This window comes from Denticeps clupeoides, chromosome 5 (assembly GCF_900700375.1).
Source record: "Denticeps clupeoides chromosome 5, fDenClu1.1, whole genome shotgun sequence".
Taxonomy (NCBI): Eukaryota; Metazoa; Chordata; class Actinopteri; order Clupeiformes; family Denticipitidae; genus Denticeps; species Denticeps clupeoides.
Genome location: NC_041711.1, coordinates 32,640,683 through 32,660,092, shown reverse-complemented (window position 1 = coordinate 32,660,092; position 19,410 = coordinate 32,640,683). Strand labels below are relative to the sequence as shown.

The following is a 19,410-nucleotide window of genomic DNA, read 5'->3' as shown; positions in this document are numbered from 1 at the left end:
ACATTAACTCCAATTTCACATTTTGCCTGACTCTGTTAAGGGAAAAATATCTCCTTTATTCTCTCACACCAAAGAATAGGATTTATGGCTGCTGTGACCTTTTGCCAATGGCATGGGTTGTGTCTTTAGTTGCCTTTAAATCATAAATCCTTAATTTATTTAGACATTTTTCTGGATGTCTCTAATGGAAGTCTAGTGCGCCACACACATTTGTTTTATCTATCTTTTGCCTACACAGGTTCTGTATCTGAAGTTTCCAGAAATCTTACATAAAGGTTAACAGGTCTTCAGTTCTTGTTTTGTGCAATGTGTACCAGGTTCACAGGAGTTCTGCCACAAAATGGCAAACTGACATCAGTAGTCGAGTGCTACAGTTTGTTCCAACGTCTGCCTCTTGCTGTGTGAATGCCACAATTCCACGATTGAATTGCCCACCAGCTTGCTCACTGAACCGAACACTGTTTAAATGGCTCTTGGCTTGAACAGTACTTTCCACACAGAGATATGGGACTTGTCATCACGGATGAAACAATAAGACTAGACCACCCTGAACCACTGCAGGGTCAACTGAGGAGACAACTGAGGCTCACCCAAATGCATTTAGACAGACTGCATTTGGGTGTGACCTTACAGGGATACACGAAGGCATGTGAACCTGAAATGTGATGAGGAGTTAAAAACAGAGAAGTGTGGAGCTGAGTTTTACAAGGTCATATGAAGCAGAGCCTGGCATCGTAAATCCATTCCAAAGCAAATAAAATCACCCTTTAAAGGCCCTCCAAACTCTCCACGCTCTCTAATTTGAGCTCAATTTCTGAGGGCCAGAGATTACCTGCAGGGACTGGTCGGAGACTGAGGAGCTGGTGGGAGAACATGGGGGAGATGGTGAGTGCAAGTGCATCCCTTATCATCTAGCCATGAGCTGTTGTTTTCAATAAGTGGATTTGGAAAAACGCCCAACACAAAGGCATTCTTCACATGAAGAATCTCTCCCTTTTCCTGATTCCATTGCAGCATTATTAACTACGGATAGTTCAGTCACAGGGCCCTAGAGAGGAACGTGGCCTCACACCTCCCAAGGCGTGTTGGATTTCCCCGAGGATTTCCTGTTCCCATCGTCCTCTGGAACACACACTGTGAACTGACTCAAAATGGAGTGTTTGAGTGAATGTTCGGGTTAGGCCTGTGTGCCAGGACGGGCTCCAGCTGCTACTACCCTGCTTAGGATTCAGAGGCGATGGAAAGTGAGTGAGTGATTGTTTTAGATATGCTTTCCTTTTTAAAAAAAGCAGCATATAAAGCACCAAGTTTCACATGGAATTAGGTGCAACTTCTGTATCAGACACTGACTTTGGATGCAAGTTGTCCCTGTCAAAATAATTCAAAAGCAATTTTTTAAAATGATCTTACTGGTTAGTTTGATAACTGCATCCAAAAATAAATGCTAAACGGCACCTAGGTAATCTGTTTTAGCAACCAGTTGTCTGTCTTACATTAGTCTCACACAGGGAGTTAAGTTATCACTGCATTCTATCGGCTTCTGTTCAAGACAACAGCAATCACTGAGGTTCAATTAACCATTAACCATGGTTTCCCTCGACTCAACAAACCTCACATGGCTTTTTAGATCAGAACCTTGGACACATCAATGGTCTAAAACACACACACACACACACACACACACATCTGGAAATCCTGAAGTGCCACATCTGGATCTCCAGCAAACCTACGATACTGTAAAAACATCTGGACTAGGAACTTGATGGCCATCAACAGTCATGGGACAGGAGGGACATTTCAGTCTACTCTGGAGTTTGCAGAAACGAATTGTGTTTATTTGTTTTTTGCATTGTGACAGACTGGAAGTGTAGAACCATCGCTCCACATAGCTCAGGTCATACCAGTGCTGCAAGAACCAAGATGAAAAATGCCCGTCTGACTTACATTATGCAGCTTATAACTACTAAACTATTCCATTCCTTTGGAACATCATCCGCACAGTTGGTCTCAGCCAGTGTTAACATGAATAGTCTATAGATGCACACTAACTAGTTTACTTTAACCCCTTCATTCCTTTAGTTGCTTAAACCTCACCAATCAGCACCATAGACAGTTCCCCGTTATCTTAGTAACTAGATTTACTGCAGTAAGTACATGGAAGCAACACATGGTACATAGCATTGGTTCTAGAGTGTATAGGGTTAAACAGTATAGGGACAACAATGACCAGGACATTTTTCTTTGACTTACAGTGAGACTCTAACACCTTCTGTACTTTTGTCATCTCCTGTTTGCTGGTGGTCCCAGTGTGTGTGGGTTATATGATCTCTCCTGGCTTGTAAAACTACGGGGCACTAGAGCCAACGTGGGTCAATGGAGCCGCTGGGTAACAGAGAGATTTAATCGCTCCACACAGACGCTTTCACAAAACAGCCCAGCGTCTGCTCTGGAAATCTCCCAAATTAATTCAAAACTCTTTCATTGCAGTTTTCAGCTTATTGCCACAGGCCCCAAACATGCACAGAAAATGTGTAAAAAAATTCCTATAAAAATATGCATATTCGCAAGCACGGTGTTATTCCAATAAGTGCTGTATTTCGCTCCCCATGGTTTTCCAATTGAGGTTTTATGGCTCCCCTGGTTTTGAGGAAAGCTTGAGGAATGGAGGAAAGGCCTTGGCTGTGTGCAGCAGTGGGAGTTTCCACGATTACGAGACACACCTGTTCTGGAAAAAAACTTCTTCTGGTGACATCCCTTCTCTCCATCAGGTCATCGACCTGCAGCCAGCCAAGCGCCGGGCCAGCCCTGGTGTCTTAAATCAACCTCCAGAGAATGATGAGACTAACAAGAGTCGAAGTAAAACATACACAGCACACTGACCGGTTCTGATGTGATGCAATCTGACTGCAGTATCCTGGATACTGAAACATCTCAGAGGTGCTGACTGTTTAGGTGGAAGGCCAGGGTCTCAATGGTCGAGGCAACTGAAACGCTGACTCCTCAGCATAGTGTGTGTGCATGTCACTGGGTTCTTAATGCAGCATTACTATTCAGCATAATACATCAGATCCAACATACCATCCTCAGGAATGCACTCAGGAGACTTTGTGATGCAATATTGATATTTTCGAATGCAATATCAACATATTTTGTTTAGGATTTTCCTACTTCTGTACTGTTTGTAAAATCCTTCAGGACATGGTGAGAATGTTTCACTTGTCAAAATTCATTAATCCAGTATACACTCATCACTCTCCTCTCATCTTCTGCACGGTGTGTGGCCTGGAATTCTTAAACGTGAGATTAGAGGATTTAATGGAGGCTTTAACAGACCCCAGAGCCCCGTAATTTAACCCTACATTGCTGCAAAAAATCTACCGAGACATCATAGCGCCCTCCTTATAAACACACCTGCAAGTCAGAAACATATATTTAATTAAGTCTAAATTTCCAGAGGTACAATCTCTATAATTCAGCATCTATGGATGAAGGTGCAGATTAGTAGTGCACCAATCCTGCACATGGGATTCACCTCCTGTTTCCGCACAGAGGCCAGTGAGGACAGATGGAGTCTAAAATAAAGGCATCTTACAGTGAGACTCTAACACCTTCTGTACGTTTGTCATCTCCTGTTTGCTGGTGGTCCCAGTGTGTGTGTGTTATATGATCTCTCCTGGCTTGTAAAACTGCAGGGGCACTAGAGCCAGCGTGGGTCAATGGGGCCGCTGGGTAACAGAGAGATTTAATCGCTCCACACAGACGCGATTGTGTCTGAAATAAAGGCATCATACGATTTACATTTAAATTTACGTTTACAGCATTTATCAGACACCCTTATCCAGAGCGAAGGGACAGTCCCCCCCTGGAGACACTCAGGGTTAAGTGTCTTGCTCAGGGACAAGATGGTAGTTAGTGGGATTTGAACCTGGGTCTTCTGGTTCATAGGTGAGTGTGTTACCCACTAGGCTACTACCATCCCAGTAAGATACAGCAATGTGTGAAAGCTGTAAATACAAGACCACTGTTTGTCTAAGCTACAAGCTATTTGGTTAATGCAAGAAATGTCCTGAACTTTTCCTGGTACTCCGGACCAGGATTTCCGCATACTTCCCGATTACCTTGACTCTTTCCATCTGTTTGTACCTTGGATATGTCTAGTCGCTGTGCGATTGTTGTCATTCCTTGTCATCTTGTCGGTCCTGTTATGTACTGTTTTATTTAGAATTAAATCCCCTGGATGTTCCATGAAGCGTCCTTCCCTGCACTGCAACCTGTGACACTAACATTGTCATTAAACAGTGACATTGTGTGTCTAGAGACATTGTGGTTATTCTATTGTTTTCCATCTGTACAATTTTGCTCGTAACTATTGTTTGCTTGAAACTATTTCACTTTTAAATTGCAGTTTTAGCTGGTCTCTTGCTGAACAACTTCAGAGTTAGCCAATGGCCCTGACTCCAGCGTCACATTTTTAATTGTGCAAAACTTGCTTAATATGTTATGCATAATATACAGACAGCTGAACACAGTTGCACAGTGCATGACCCCCTCACAATCCATGTAAACAGATTTACTAAACAGCTCATTTATTTAGGCAATTTATGTATTACTTTAGCTAAAAGGCTTAAACATAAATGTATTAATGACATAAAAAACCGATGTGGACAAATCTAACTGCAATTTTACTGCAGACGAAAAAAAAAATTGTTATACCAAAGAATTAATTTAGAACACACCAGAATTATGCCTACAGGGTGTATAGACATCTTTCAGTTCATTTATTTTTATTATAGTAATAATTACAGATAAGCAGCCCTTCTTCATGACATTTTTCTGTCCAGATAACAGAGTGACTGTCTTCTGTGTCACTAAAGCAGATTACTAGTGATTAGCTGGGAGATGAAATGGTAAGTGCATTCCTACAGCCAAGCCTATTCTTCCACAATAAGAGGTCTTCTTAGCTGTGATGACTACACTACGCTGGTGGTCCAAAACTCACAAACCCTGGAGAATCAGCTGAGCTTTTTAAATTGATGGGTATTTTCATGTGTCAGGTGTTTACAAGAAGAGGAGTTTTTTAACATATATATTTAAGTCGCTTTCGTTTTCTGAGAGTAAAAATTTGCAAATTCTAGACCTTCTAGATCTCGGTTTGGCAGTTAGAGGGAAGCTTCAAATATCAGGCCATGGTAAAGGTCATTCAGTGACCCCTCTTCCTCTTCACCGAACACCTGCGACATACCTCCATAGCCTCATCATAGCCTAGAGCAACTGGCAGCATACCCTGGTCTTGGGAATTGTTGGACAAAGGGGGAATATAAAGTGAATCCTGCAGCATAATGTCAGAGGTAAGAAGCATGCTAGACATATTTTCCTCATACTCATGTAGCTAAGGGGAAGGGCTTGTAGTGGGGTGAGCAGTCAGCTCTTCCTTATAATAAACCAAAGATCATTATTTCAACTTCCAGAAGGTCAAGGGCTAATTTGGGAGTCTGTCTCACAAACGGAGAGCCCGCAAAACCTTAGCAAATTCATAGTCTCTTCAGAGTCCTCTAGTGTATAAAAAGCCATTAATGCCTTCTCACCTGGGCCTCCTGAAGGTCAGACCATACTGCTGGCAGGCCAGGCCTACAGTCGGGGTGTAGACTATGGGCATGAACCTATCGATGTCTGACGTCAGCACCTTGTAGAAGAGCTTCTCGTTGCGGTCCTGGAGGCCCATTAGAAACACGTATCTGTACATGAACAACAGAGAGAGCATCAGTCAATTCATACAATTTCTATGTGGTGGGGGTATAAAAAACTCAGTAGTCAAAGAACTTCGCGAGGATCTTGAGGTTTTGATATTATTACTTCAAGTAATAAGTTATATTACTTCACGAATGGGGAGATGTAAGAGACTGACAGAATCCTGGTCTGAAGAACGCTGGAGAACATTTAATTAGTTGGTGCTGCTCTCTCCTGAATGGGTGGACAGTCTAAACACACACTGCAGGATATCGAGGTCTCCACAAAGCCCAGAGACAGAAACCGAAAACAAAGAGAAGGCGACACAGAGGAACCCAACATGTAATTTGTCTAAAGCAAATGCACCGACCGCGTGCCTCCGCTTCCATGCTACATAATTGCTGGTTTAGGGTTCTGCTGCTTACACTGCAAACGCTTCAAAAAATAAACACAGGACAGACTCAACCCTCTTTCTACCGCACCAGAAGAAAACTTTATAGATTAAACAACCAATCAACAGCCCTGCTTGCAGTGACTGATTGGACAGCAGCTGCTACAGTGTTTTGAGATACCACTCACAAAGGCCCACTAGCAGTCATGATCCGGTCCGAAAGGGGCTCCGGACCAGAGTTTCACGTTTGTCATGTGTAATGTTCCCTAATCGTTTTCACACCTGTCTCATTGTAAAAAGCTGCCTGGTTCATTTCTGTTCGCCGTCGGGTCTTTGTTGTGTTACCAGATGTCTCCCCTGTCCTGTTCTGCACAAATTAAACCCCGGTTTCGTGACGTCATGCGAATGCGTCCTTCTTCCTCATCGTCTCCGTTCACCTGCTTGTGACAGGCTTGTGACACTAACACTGTTTCTCCACTATCTAAGTCATATATAAGTTTATACCTCAACACATTGATGTCTTACAGTGGCCCAGACTTGCCTGAAAGTATCTGTTATTACAGCAAAAGGTTGATATCACTCACTCTCACTCACTTTCCTTAACCGCCAGGTCCTACTAAGCAGGGCGGGCACACACACAGATACACGGAGAAGTCACTTAGACTCACCAATCCGCCTAGTGCACATGCCTTTGGACGGGGGAGGAAACCTAGAGGAAACCCGCACCAACACGGGAGAGCATGCAAACTCCACACACACAAGGTCCGAGCCGAGATTCAAACTCCTATCTAACCACCGTGCAACCGTGCAGCCCACAGTAGATCTATCACATATACCCATGCATAAAGCAATGATAATTGGTACATATTGGGTGGTTGTAGCCTAGTGGGTAACTCACTCGCCTATGAACCAGAAGACCCGGGTTCGAATCCCACTTACTACCATTGTGTCCCTGAGCAAGACACTTAACCCTAAGTTGCTCCAGGGAAACTGTCCCTGTAACTACTGATTGTAAGTCGCTCTGGATAAGGGCGTCTGATAAATGCTGTAAATGTAAATGTAAATGTAAATATTGTGCAACAAATATCTTGTTAAATCCTGAGCATTAAGCATGGCAGAAAGCGTGTTATTTAAAATGTTATGTTTGGACATTTTCTTGCCGTTTCATCAGTAATCATTGCATAAATAATGTCTTGACATTAGAAAGAAAAAGGCTTCTCATTCTTGTTCTTTCTCATGGTCACATACTGGCCTCAGAAATCCCTTTTCCCCCACTGTCCTCAAATGTCAAATAAAACATATGAATCATGTGGCTCAATGGAAAATAATGCATCCAGTCACACCAGATTTGATCTGAGATGTACTAAAGAGGAAAATCTGATCTGTTTCACACAGCTGTGCGAGCCATCCTGTCTATGCCAATGTCTCTGTGTGGCTGTCACGCAACAAGCTGTGCTCATGTCACACTTTCTCGCTGGTTTAACTTGTTGTTTTTTATTCTGACATATTTTAAGAACATAAGGCTCAGTCCGGACTAAGCAAGTGCACTAACTAGGAAAATGCTGGGAATGTGGCCGGGGGCCTGGGGCACTTTCGAATGAGTCGACAGGTCCAGCAATGAAGACCAAAAACAGCCCTGAGAGAAAAAATACAGACTGTAAAGCAAACAAAGTTTGCTAAAAATGAACACTGGGTTGAAAGGTAGCTGTGCAGTACAGAATGTCATCGCCGTTGGCATGGGGGGGCATGGGAACAGGTCTTTAGTAGTAATTTTATCTGTAAAAACACACAACGCCACACTGGGACTCAGTGACAGTTGGCATCTGTCTCACAAGAACGACGCGGTGGGCTCAGCTTGACTTTAAAAAAAGAAAAATTAAAGCTACTGCAACACATAGTTTGCGGTAGGACTTTCAACGAGAATTTGAGCGATGCCTGGCGTCACTTTACTTTTTTATTGATCATTGCATTTCAGAGAAAATCATAGCGGAGAAGAGAGCAGGTGAGAGTGGAAGAATTTCTGTCCAGAAACTTTATCCTGATAGAAGACAAGGCAAAATCATGCTGGAACCCTGCGTAGATAGAATAGGTTTAGCAGATAAATGGAGCAACTCAGGGTTAAGTGTCTTGCTCAGGGACACGATGGTAGTAAGTGGGATTTGAACCTGGGTCTTCTGGTTCATAGGCGAGTGTGTTACCCACTAGGCTACTTCCACCCTGTTATGAATCTTCATTTCTTTTCTCATCATTTTGGTTGCTAGACAGAACAAAGTGTTCAAATAAGAATTATTTTTTTAACATAAATATCTGAAACTATGTTTAAATGTTTCATTAGGTTTATGCATTTTAGTTTTTTATGCTAATCGGTATTCCACATAAATATATGTAACTCCACATTAAAGTAATTCTGAGTGCTGGGGCAACATGGGTGAAAAAACGTGATTTCACCTTTTGCAGAGAAAAGAGAAGTTTGTGATGCTGAGGCCCCTCTCACCTGTCCAGGTCGTCTTTTATCAAGTCGTAGTTCCTGAGCACACGCAGGAGCTGCACATCTTGGCTCAGGAAGCAGGGGGGTAGGAGGCCGTGGATGCCCAGCTGCAGACGCTCCTCCAGGGAGAAGGCCATGCCCTGAGGAGCAGAGGTGGACACGGTGTGTCATTATGGAAGACTTTATCATTTGTGACACTGTAATTGCATGGAAATAAGCCGCAGACATTCAGGAAGGAGACATCCTTCTTCGTAAACAGGCAACAAGTTTTGCAGAGGTGCCTTTTCCTTTGGGCACAGAGTCAAGCTCAGGTCCGACAAAGTGGGGAGACCACTGACCCTGAAAACACACACTCACTCATATGAGCATGTATGTGTGCACACGTGGCAGAGACACACATTGGAGGCTCAAGGCTCAGTAACATGATTTTTTTTGCCTCCAACTTACACTTGATTCTGTCACGCTTGCTCCTCAGTGCGCCCCGGCACACTCATTCATACATATAGGCATTTTATAAAAAAAAAATGTAACTATCCTCATGCACACGTTTGTGTAAGTACACGTACAGAAACAGATGCACGACTCAAGCTGAACCTCGCACCCTGTGATTTCTGCACCATGCTGCACGTAACGCCGGTGCAGGACCACAGCTGAGAAAGGCCCTCTCTGTGTGGGACCGAAGGAGAGAGGGAGGCTGCAGCCCTGACCCTAATTAAAGGCTCTCTCCATCATTACCACGCCTCCGGCAGCCGCTGCGGCTGCGGCGGGGGGGGGGGGGGGACACGACTGTACTTTAAAACACAGAGCTCCATTTCAGAGAGCCGCTCTTATATATCTGCTTAGGTAAAGAGGCAGCTCCAGGAAGCGTTTTCCCATGCAGCAATAAAATTTGGTGGATCTCACGTGGTGCAAACCAGAGAAACTGACCACATGCGAGACCATCATCCTTGGCAGAATTCATCTTCAAAACTACAGCATATATTTCATTAATAACAAGTCTGAAATTGCTGATACACTAAAGGACGCTAACGCTATCATGGCAACCTACTGCCTAAATGTCTGCCATACCACTGTACTTTTACTGACCCGGGGCCGGTTTCGCAAAAAAATTCAAAGACCATCTATGGAGGAAGAAAAGCTGTAAGAGGTTCAACAGAGTCAGAGACCTGACGTGAAGCTCCTAGCCAGACACAGAGTAATGAGCACTAAGCTCTCATGTTTCTCCCAGACAGCCCAGACCACAGATTTACTGCTGCAATTCAGTCTCAATTGGATCTGGATTAACTGATCACAGTTCCACCATTATACATACATCACACTCAGACCAAGATGAAGTAAGCACACACAATGGTCTTTCCTTCAAATGGACTATTAATATTAATAATATCAATAGACCATTTTTATTTGCTATATACAGCAGTCAATAACATTAAAACCACTGAATAGAATTGCAATTCACCAAACTGTGGCACCTGACATGGGCTGGACATACATTTCACGGCTAGAGAGCTGTCCATTGTTAAAGGTGATGTGTTGTCAAAAGAGAAAACTTGGGAGGCAAATTGCTAGATGACATTGAAGACTTCAAAGATTGATATTCAAAGTGTTGACTTGCTCTTCAAATTGTTCAGTTTGAGAAAAAGTCTAAAAGATTCTTCAACTAATAATGAATCTTCGACTAATATCTTGATGACCAGTATCACAGGACATAGCTGGACCTAGACAACATTAGATGTTTGTGGCTGATGAACATCATATTGCTTCTTTCATGACAAATATCATTATTGATGGTTTGTTTCCAGGTTAGAGAGCTGTTTTAGTGCAATTGTGGAAAATTGCATCACAAAACACCTGCATTGCTTTAGTGATGCTTGTTACAGAATCTCCCATCTCTAGAACTCTAGTGGAGAGATGTATTCCTCCAGAACATGCATTTCTTCATTTGGCTTTTTACATTTATGGCATTTATCAGACGCCCTTATCCAGAGCGACTTACAATCAGTAGTTACAGGGACAGTCCCTCCCTGGAGACACTCAGGGTTAAGTGTCTTGCTCAGGGACACAATAGTAGTAAGCGGTTCATAGGCGAGTGTGTTACCCACTAGGCTACTACCACCCCTTTTTGATAATGGTGGCATGTTCAGCTGGTTTGGGGATCCCTTATTCTGCAATCCTGTCTGAACAAACATATTTTATTGCACGAAAAAGGTGACATCCAGTTTATTCTGCTTCTTCTTCACCCATCTCTACATCCTTGGACAAAATGAACTTCTTCCATTTGATGAATATCACATTTTCTTTTATAAGTCTTAATACATGTCTGGCATTTTGTCTGGCATTTTTGTCTGGCATAGCTACGTGTTATAGTTTGGTGTTGCCTGTGTGTGTTCCTGATGCCCTGATAGTGTGCACCTGGTGTTAAGTGTATAAATGTATCCTCATTGTGTCTAGTCGATCCATGATGTAAGTAAATCCCCTTATTTTTGATGGATTGCATCCTTCTTTCATTTACAGCATTTATCAGAGCGACTTACAATGAATAGTTACAGGGACAGTCCCCCTGGAGCAACTTAGGGTTAAGTGTCTTGATCAGGGACACAATGGTTTGAACCTGAGTTTTCTGGTTCAAATCCAACTTCTGTGTTACCCTCTAGGCTTCTACCACCATTCTTTCCTTGCAATGTCCTGCCATAGTGACAAATAAATAATCCTAGACTTCTTGGTTGGAATGGGGTGATCTAATGCAGTAAAACACTGTATTATTTTATACTGCTCTATACACGTGCATCTGTGATTTAAAAGCACACTTCTGGCAAGGGCCAGCTGCAATGAAACCCTTTTAACTGGGAGAGCTTCCAGGGTGTGAGGGAAATAAAGGACTGTTCTACCGCCAAGATGAGTCTTTGAAAGCTTTCAAGGAGATCTGGTGAAGACCATGAAAGCCTAAAGCTATATAATCACTTGAGGTTATTTTAGAAAAGGCTGCAGATTCTGCCTTTTGCTTGCTCTTTCCTGCCAAGCCCAGCTGCACTGTGCGCAACTGTCGCTCTCTATTTATGCATTTCTAAAAGAAACGTACAAACTGCTGGGACTGAATTACAACTTTGCTCAAGATTAAATGAAGCCGTGCTGTTTTTTATTTCACAAGAGTCAGCAGTTGATCTCTGAGGATATTTCACTTGAGTTATGACCACAAAAAAAAACGTTTATGTGACCTTTACAAGAACTCACCATGTGGCATATTAGATAGTGGTGCAGTTATCTTCAAATATACTTTATGAGATACATTTAAGAGCACATGGAATTTGATGCCAAGCATAAGTATCAATGCAACCACTGAACTTCCTTGACTGGAGATGCAACATAAATATTGGGCTCAACAGCTCAGCAGAGTGAACCTGAAGACAAGGCTTCAAAGCTCTGGTATGGCTCATTAAATCTAATTATTTGGACAGCTCGGCGTGCTCTCAAAGGCTCCTTGTATCATGTGTGGTATGAAGACACCAATGGAACCCCGCCTGAATGCCCAATTAACATCTCCGACAATGGAATGGTGAAAGCGGTTGCAGGGTGGGACCCAGAGGTTCAGGACAGCATTCCACTCAGGGACACGGGCGGCTGGGCCAGCGAGAGCTGGCATTTGATGGCATGCATGGATGGCATGATTACAGCAATAATGCCCCGGGTCCCTGGCAGGGAAAGCGTGGGAACTGGTGGGCTTGGGTTCCGGAGATGCCATTCTGGCTCTATGTGACGTCAGCAGTGATGGCAAGAAAGGAGGATTCAATCCTCGACAATCTCAGGCACAAAATAGACCGTGTAACAAATGAAGTGAAAGAAAGAAGGACAGCTCATTTTCCTTGGAGTCTGCTAAGTTAGACCAGTGATTCCCAACCACAGGGGGGGTGCAGAATTGTATCTGCACTGAGGTTACCAAAATTATATTTGTATGCATTAAATAAACAAACAATATCAATATCAAACCGGTTTGTCCTCACTGCGCATCTGCAAACTGAGTAGCAGCAAATGGAATCTTGCCTCGTTCAACTGTGTCTGACACAAGTATTTGGCACCATAAAATCCTTTATTGAAATGCACCACACAGCATAACAGTCGGCTCGGGTCTTGCTTGGGCTGGATTTTCTTGGGCTCTGGCCGGGACGAGAGCTGATAACAGCTCTAATATAGACTCTATATAGCCTGCAGTGTAAACAAGGAGAATATGATGCAAATTTCATTCCCCAATGCAAATTTCATTAAATTAGTAGAGAGAGAGAGAAATTAATAATAGGACACATTCACAACATAAGCACACACAGCCAAGGATTATCTTGTTTTTTTTTTTTTTGGGCCTGTGGTGGCCTAGCGGTTAAGGAAGCGGCCCCGAAATCAGAAGGTTGCCGGTTCAAGTCCAGAGCCGCCAAGGTGCCACTGTGCAAAGCACCATCCCCACACACTGCTCCCTGGGCGCCTGTCATGGCTGCCCACTGCTCACCAAGAATGATGGGTTAAAAGCAGAGGACACATTTCGCACCATGTGCTGTGCTGCAGTGTATCATAATGACAATCACTTCACTTTTTTAAAAGAATGGTCGTGTGCCTGGTTATAAGGTTATAAGTGGACCAGTGCAAGGCTTCCACTTTTCCCCGGGGTTCCGTAGGACTCATTAGGGCGGGAACACACAAACACTTCCACATGCATCTGACCACATCTGAGCCTCTTCTCACAGTGCCAACACATGCAGTGCCCACAGAGCTTTGGGCTAGGGCTGCCACCATCCTCCACAACCTACAATCTGCCAGACGGGTGGTGCCAAACCTACTGGTTTAAACACACTGAGGTTGATTGCATTCAAATCATTTCAGACAAATACAGTGCAATTCAGACAGTGAAGAGTAAGGATTTTCGAAGATGACATAACCTTGCATGGTTTGTGGGAAGTTTCTGCTCAAACAATCTGTTTCCTCTATCAAAACCAAAGCTGTTGGTACTCCAACACACACTACCTGCTCTAGGAAGAGACGGCGCCACCACAGGCAGATGGCCATTAAAGCTCAAGGTTGTTAGATGGAAGAGATGCAGGAGAAGGTCTGGAAGATTGCACCAGAGTTACAGTTGGGATTATTTCATCGGGGCACATCTGGAGAAGACTGTCATGTGTGCAGTCTGTGGAAACCAGCCTCTTTCAGCAGGTTCCCTTCGTTTCTGCTTACATCTAAAGTGTATAAAAATTCCAGCTCGGAGTTGATGACACTTTTGTTTTGGTTCACAGTCATGGATACATGGATCAGTGCTGGATAATTAAGAGCAGATTTCTATTCAGAAATCTCCTGCTTTTTGGTATCTGTTCACATCTTAAATCAGTGTTGGCTACTCCCTTTATTGGGCCATCACATCACCAGATAGATTTGAAAGCTGCAGGCTAGGGCTGCAACAGACAGCCCTAAAATCTCACAGCAGCCACAGGCTTTTATTATCTGACATAACGCATAACATCACTTGTCAGAGCTTGAACATGATATTCTTCTTGTAGCGTGATAACATGTATACAGTAAAATAACAACCTTTCTGCCATATAGCCCAAGGGAATTTTTGGGTTAATCATCCTTGTAGGTATGCATGGATGGCTGACAGTTAGATGCATGCATTAGCCTGGAGGACCATGATAAATTCAAGAAATGCAAACAATGAATGAACGTTTCTCTTTTTGTCACTGAAACACAGTGCTGCTTGCTAAAGAGCCATGTCTGAACGGGAGGTCGTTTTAAAGGGGAAACTTTCAGGTTCATTAACACTTTGGCTCTTTCTCTTTCTGATAAAGGACCAGAATTCTGCACCGGCCTGTACTGTTGACATTTCCCTCTACAAAGTGCTCCCTTAACGCTTGAGTTGGAAACCCCCTCCTCCCTGAGCTAATGAGTTCAGCTTAAGCCAGTCACAACAGAAAGGAAAATAATCTTTCCCCTTTCACGAATCGTAAGAGAAACATGCATATGCAGGGCACCTGTCAGGAGGAGAGCATGCTCTGCACACAGAGCATGTGGTAGAAGCAAATACTGGATCCACAGGGTGATAGATATGTGGGCCAAAAGGTACCTGAAGGTCTCTTAGACCATGAGAAACAAAATTCTATGGTCTGATGAGACAAAGATTGATCTCTTTGGTGTGAATGCACTCATCACCAGGTCAATACCATCCCTGCAGTGACGCATGGTGGTGGCAGCGTCATGCTGAGTAGATGTTTTTGCACTTTCTCGGTTTTTATATTTGAATTAAATTTGCCAAAACCTCAAGCAAACATTTTCGCGTCGCCATTATGGAGTGTTGTGTGTAGGATTCTGAGGGGAAAAATGTATATATTTAATATATTTTGGAAAATGGCTAATACAACAAAATGTGGAAAAAGTGATGAGCTGTGAATACTTTCCGGATACACTGTGCCTATTCATTTTCCCAACATATACACATACAAGGGTTCTGTGAGCATGTTTATCGGGATATATGTGTGTGTGCACAAAAGCGTGTAATAGGCTAATGGGATAAAGATTATGTAGAAAGTGTTCATGAATATGTGTTTTCTGAATCTCAAGGTGTAAGTTCCAATTGATAGTTTTTCCGGCCTTTCTGAATGGGGCATAAACAAACGCTCTGCCCCATGGAGAACAATAGATTATCCACAAACTGAATACGGACAAGATTTACTACAGTAGCTGAAAAATCCACAAATTAGATGACAGGTTTCCCCTCTTGTTTGGTTCTCCCCTCCGTGCTCTGGTTTGGCGTGGACATCCAATCACAGTTAGTATGCAAATGAGCAGTTCGTATGCAAATGGGTTTCTCAGCTAGGCATACACTGCAATGTTAGTGCCCAATTTTTCGGCTGAATCGCATCTTGATTGTGCGTTGTGTGTCGTGCCGTGTAGATGATGTATCATCACCGATTCACCCCTCCCGACCAGGCCACGACCCACAATCAGCTGGTCAAAAGAATACCAAACCTGTTTGAAGCCTGTGTGTGCAAACACTGAATTGACCTTCAAGTAGCAGCACATGTAATCTCAGCTGTGGCAGACACATGCAAACTTTTCAAAAACGTGGTCTCGTCTACTTATCATGACTGGATGACTGTATGTGACAAATAAAATTTGAATTTGCATTTGAAATTTGAGCAAAATTAACGGGAGGCTTAGAAGAAGCAGCAAATATCTGTCTTCAAAATCTTAGCGACTGGTGAGATAATTAACAACTAAACTGACTGTACAAATATAATATATATTTAAGCTCAGCCTTCAGTTGGGACACCCAACTGGAATTTTCTATGAAATTTTTATGGAATACTTTTGTCAAAACTGGGGCAGTGGTGGCCTGACACTAATTCAGAGTCACACAGAGAGATCAATGGTAGACACAACACGATGGGCTCTCATTGTACAAAAATACTACATAGGAGAAATAATGGCCAAAAAAGAGACCGATAGACCTCAGCCAGACTCATTCGGGGTCTACCACAGTTCAACAGCTGAGAGCACATATGAGCATGAGTCAAAAAACGTCCACAGCACTAATTCAAACACACACAGTCACATTTAATCTAAAGAAAATCACTTGCAAACTAAAAAAACACGAGCGAATGGAAACGTCTAAATAGACGCAAATGCAAATAAGAGAATATGTTGTGTCCACCCCCATGCTGACAGGCGCATTCAAGCACAACTGCAACCTCACACACCCGTCCCTCCATACGCATCACTTAACACACACGGGACTGGTGAAAGGCGTGGCCCTTCCCTCTTGTTCTGAGCACAGTCTGTTGTTTTATCAACTGTGGCATCTCCGTCTAGACTGTGAGAAAACAGAGGGAGCCCGACCAGGGCAAGCCCCCTGGGCAGGTTGGGTAAGGGGCTGAGCTGGACCTTATCACCGGCAGGATCAGGAGTCACTGACGCTGTTCAGTAGCACAAAGAGGAGCAGCAGCCAAGGCTGTAGGGACAACGGTGAGAACGGTTGCTTCAGCAACCTGGCTAGATGTAAAGCTTCACCACGTCCTTCATGTGGTGCTGCCACATTGCCTCAAAATACCAGGGAGATAGAGAGCGAGAGAGTTCAGATGAAATGTCTCCACGTGTCCACTGAGACTGGAACTCCCACAAGCCTGGTCAGAACATTACCAACCCACTGCTAAATGACAAATTCATGAACACAAGTGTACACATAGACACGCACACACAGTAATGCCAGAAAACACACTGTGGTCGGCAAGGTCTGCGCATCTCTCAGCATCAGCACCTGGAGCGAAGAGGAAATCTGACATTTTCATTCCATGTCAGTTCCTTCCCCCGGAGACACAGGACCATTCCGGAGCTGGGACCGAGGGCCAAAGACAACAGGTTTGATCTCTTTAGGACACAAGTGTACATTTACCTTCTTAAAATGTATTTAGGTCCATCCTGTGCAGCACTTTGGCCTACAGCGAGTGAGTATAGCTTGATGAACAGATGTCTTGGCCTTGGCGGTGAAAAGTATTTATAGCTCTGCACCATTTAGCAGCTATGAAAGCAGCTCAATTACCAGTTAAGATGCGAATTGGCCACAACATACAAGAATTGCCCCAAATGCAAAGAAAATTGCATCCCTGCAGGAATAGAAGAAGGTCCTCCATGCCAGATTAGGCGCAGATAAAAACTGACGTTCAGCCTCATTGAAATGTTCAATCGCAGGTTAGACAATGAGACAGAATCTACGAGAATCTGCATATGTGTAATGAGAGTGCCCTTGCCCGTGTGCGTGTCAGCCTTTTGATCGTTAAAAAAAACTTCAACTTCAAGGGAGAGCAAAGTTTTTGGTCCTCCTCCAATGCAAACACCGACCACATTGCAAACTACTGACCCATGAGCAGATGCGCATTTTCATCTCCACGAACAGTGACTGAACTTGCCTTTGAACTGTGTCCTCTCTACCCCAGAGCTCGCACAAAAAAACATCATACATAAGTTAAGGGGGCCACTGTGGACATGCGCTCCTTGTTAAGGAGGCATAGTGTGGTCCATAAAATGAAGTGAGCCTTTTCATCACAGCTTCAGTACAGCACGTTTTCCCCCTTAACCATGAATGGCATTTACATTTCGGGAGCATCTTCGGCTTCCTACTAATAAGAAAGTCTCACATTCGCTACCTGGGAGAGCTGAAAAACCACCTGGATTTGCATTCAAGGTCTAGATTCGAAGAAATATGATGCATTGTGTGAATATACATTATTTAATGCATTTTACTTGCCACAAAATCAAATGCATATTTAAATTGTGTTTTTTTTGATAAATGTTTTTGAGAGGTTGTGTGACAGGATCTGTTCTATATTAAGTTTACATTTTATATAAATTGCAACATTAATTAACAGCATTATCAGGCACACAATTAAATGGAATAGATGTGGTCCAGATGTCTGAGCAGATTAAATTCAGAAGTAATACTGTCATTCAGTGTTGTAGTTGGGTAACATAATATAAAACAGTAACTAACTAACCATGCAACACTGCCATTGACACACACTATAATAGGTCACAAGGACAGGAAAAGGGTCAAAGCTGACACTCCCACCAATGCAAAGAGGGAAGAGCTCTGTGTACCACTGCAGCAGGTTCAAGTCCATGAGTTACTGCCTTGACCTCTGACCTTTAACCAGTTTTGTGAAGGTGATCGTGTGGTCACCACAGACTTTTTTCCGGCCAATTAAAGCTAGAAATAGAACATTCTTTTACCTCAGCCTTTTCAAACGCACAGCCCCAACTGCACTAATAAAATCAAAGCATTGGTATGAATAGGTTGTAAAAACAGTGTTTGCCTTATACTGGGGCTATAAATTATGTCTCATTTGGTGGTAACCGGGTGAGGTTGAGCCGACTTCAATGGGCCCAGAGCACCAACCAGTGAAACTGTGACTGCAGGTGCATGCCCTGTAAAACAGAAAAAGAGGCAGTGAAGGCTTCAGAAAAACACCAGGCCCGCCAACTCTGTCGGTGCTGGGGAAGCCCCCTTTCCATGGAAACTGTTAGATGCGGCCATGATAATTTGCGTTAGGAACTTTACAGTGCTGGATTGGAGCATAAGGCACAGTACATAAAAAAATACTTGTTTTTTTTATTTATCTTATAACTGGGCCTTTAAGCACTTGGCAGGCAGGAAATATCAATACTCAGCTGGCGGTTTAAACACGCACTTAATTTTAAGTGAGTTCTTTCAGCTTAACTATGAGACTCAGGGAGTTGGTGTTAACAGCAAGCAAGCACAACAATTAAAATGCTGCTAAGAGGCAATAATTAATTCAACAACATAATTGACTGGAATGTGACCTCAAATGTTCCTCAATCCAAAAAAATAATGTGAGCGTCACAGAATTAAGCCCAAGGCTTCCACCCTCTCTCCTCCCCCCGTCACTTTCACACTGTCATATCCCTGTTCTTTGTCGTTTGTCCAAATGTGCACCTTAATAAATGTGCAATCCTTTGGTTCCATTCATCTGTCCACATGGTAGGGGCAACATTTGCAACTGGGCAAGCTGTGACCCTATGAAAACCTGACCCTGCACTGTCTCTGAAAGAAAACACTCCAGGGGTCTAGTCTGGTGCCCCAGCTGCAAGGCTGCAGTTTTTATAACCGCGGTCATCACGGTTCCCAATCGTTTTGCAGTGTTCTGCAGCCCCCATCCAGCCATCACTACCTAGTTGCATCTGTGCATGCCTAGTTGCATGCTGTCTCTCTGTTATATGATGCAAGACACATTACTTTTAAAGTTGGTTCTGCTTTCAT

The 19,410-nt window shown here is 43.3% G+C and overlaps 1 protein-coding gene across 1 annotated transcript in view; it reads right to left on the bottom strand.

Moving 5' to 3' along the window:
- The window catches only part of me1 (malic enzyme 1, NADP(+)-dependent, cytosolic), a 59,830-nt gene that overhangs the window by 29,595 nt on the left and 10,825 nt on the right, over positions 1-19,410 (bottom strand). Inside the window, exons 2-3 of the mRNA XM_028979052.1 lie at positions 8,613-8,746; positions 5,586-5,735 (exon numbers count right to left, since the gene is read on the bottom strand). Of these exons, the coding sequence (XP_028834885.1) occupies positions 5,586-5,735; positions 8,613-8,746 (284 nt within the window). The remainder of the gene's footprint in view (positions 1-5,585; positions 5,736-8,612; positions 8,747-19,410) is intronic.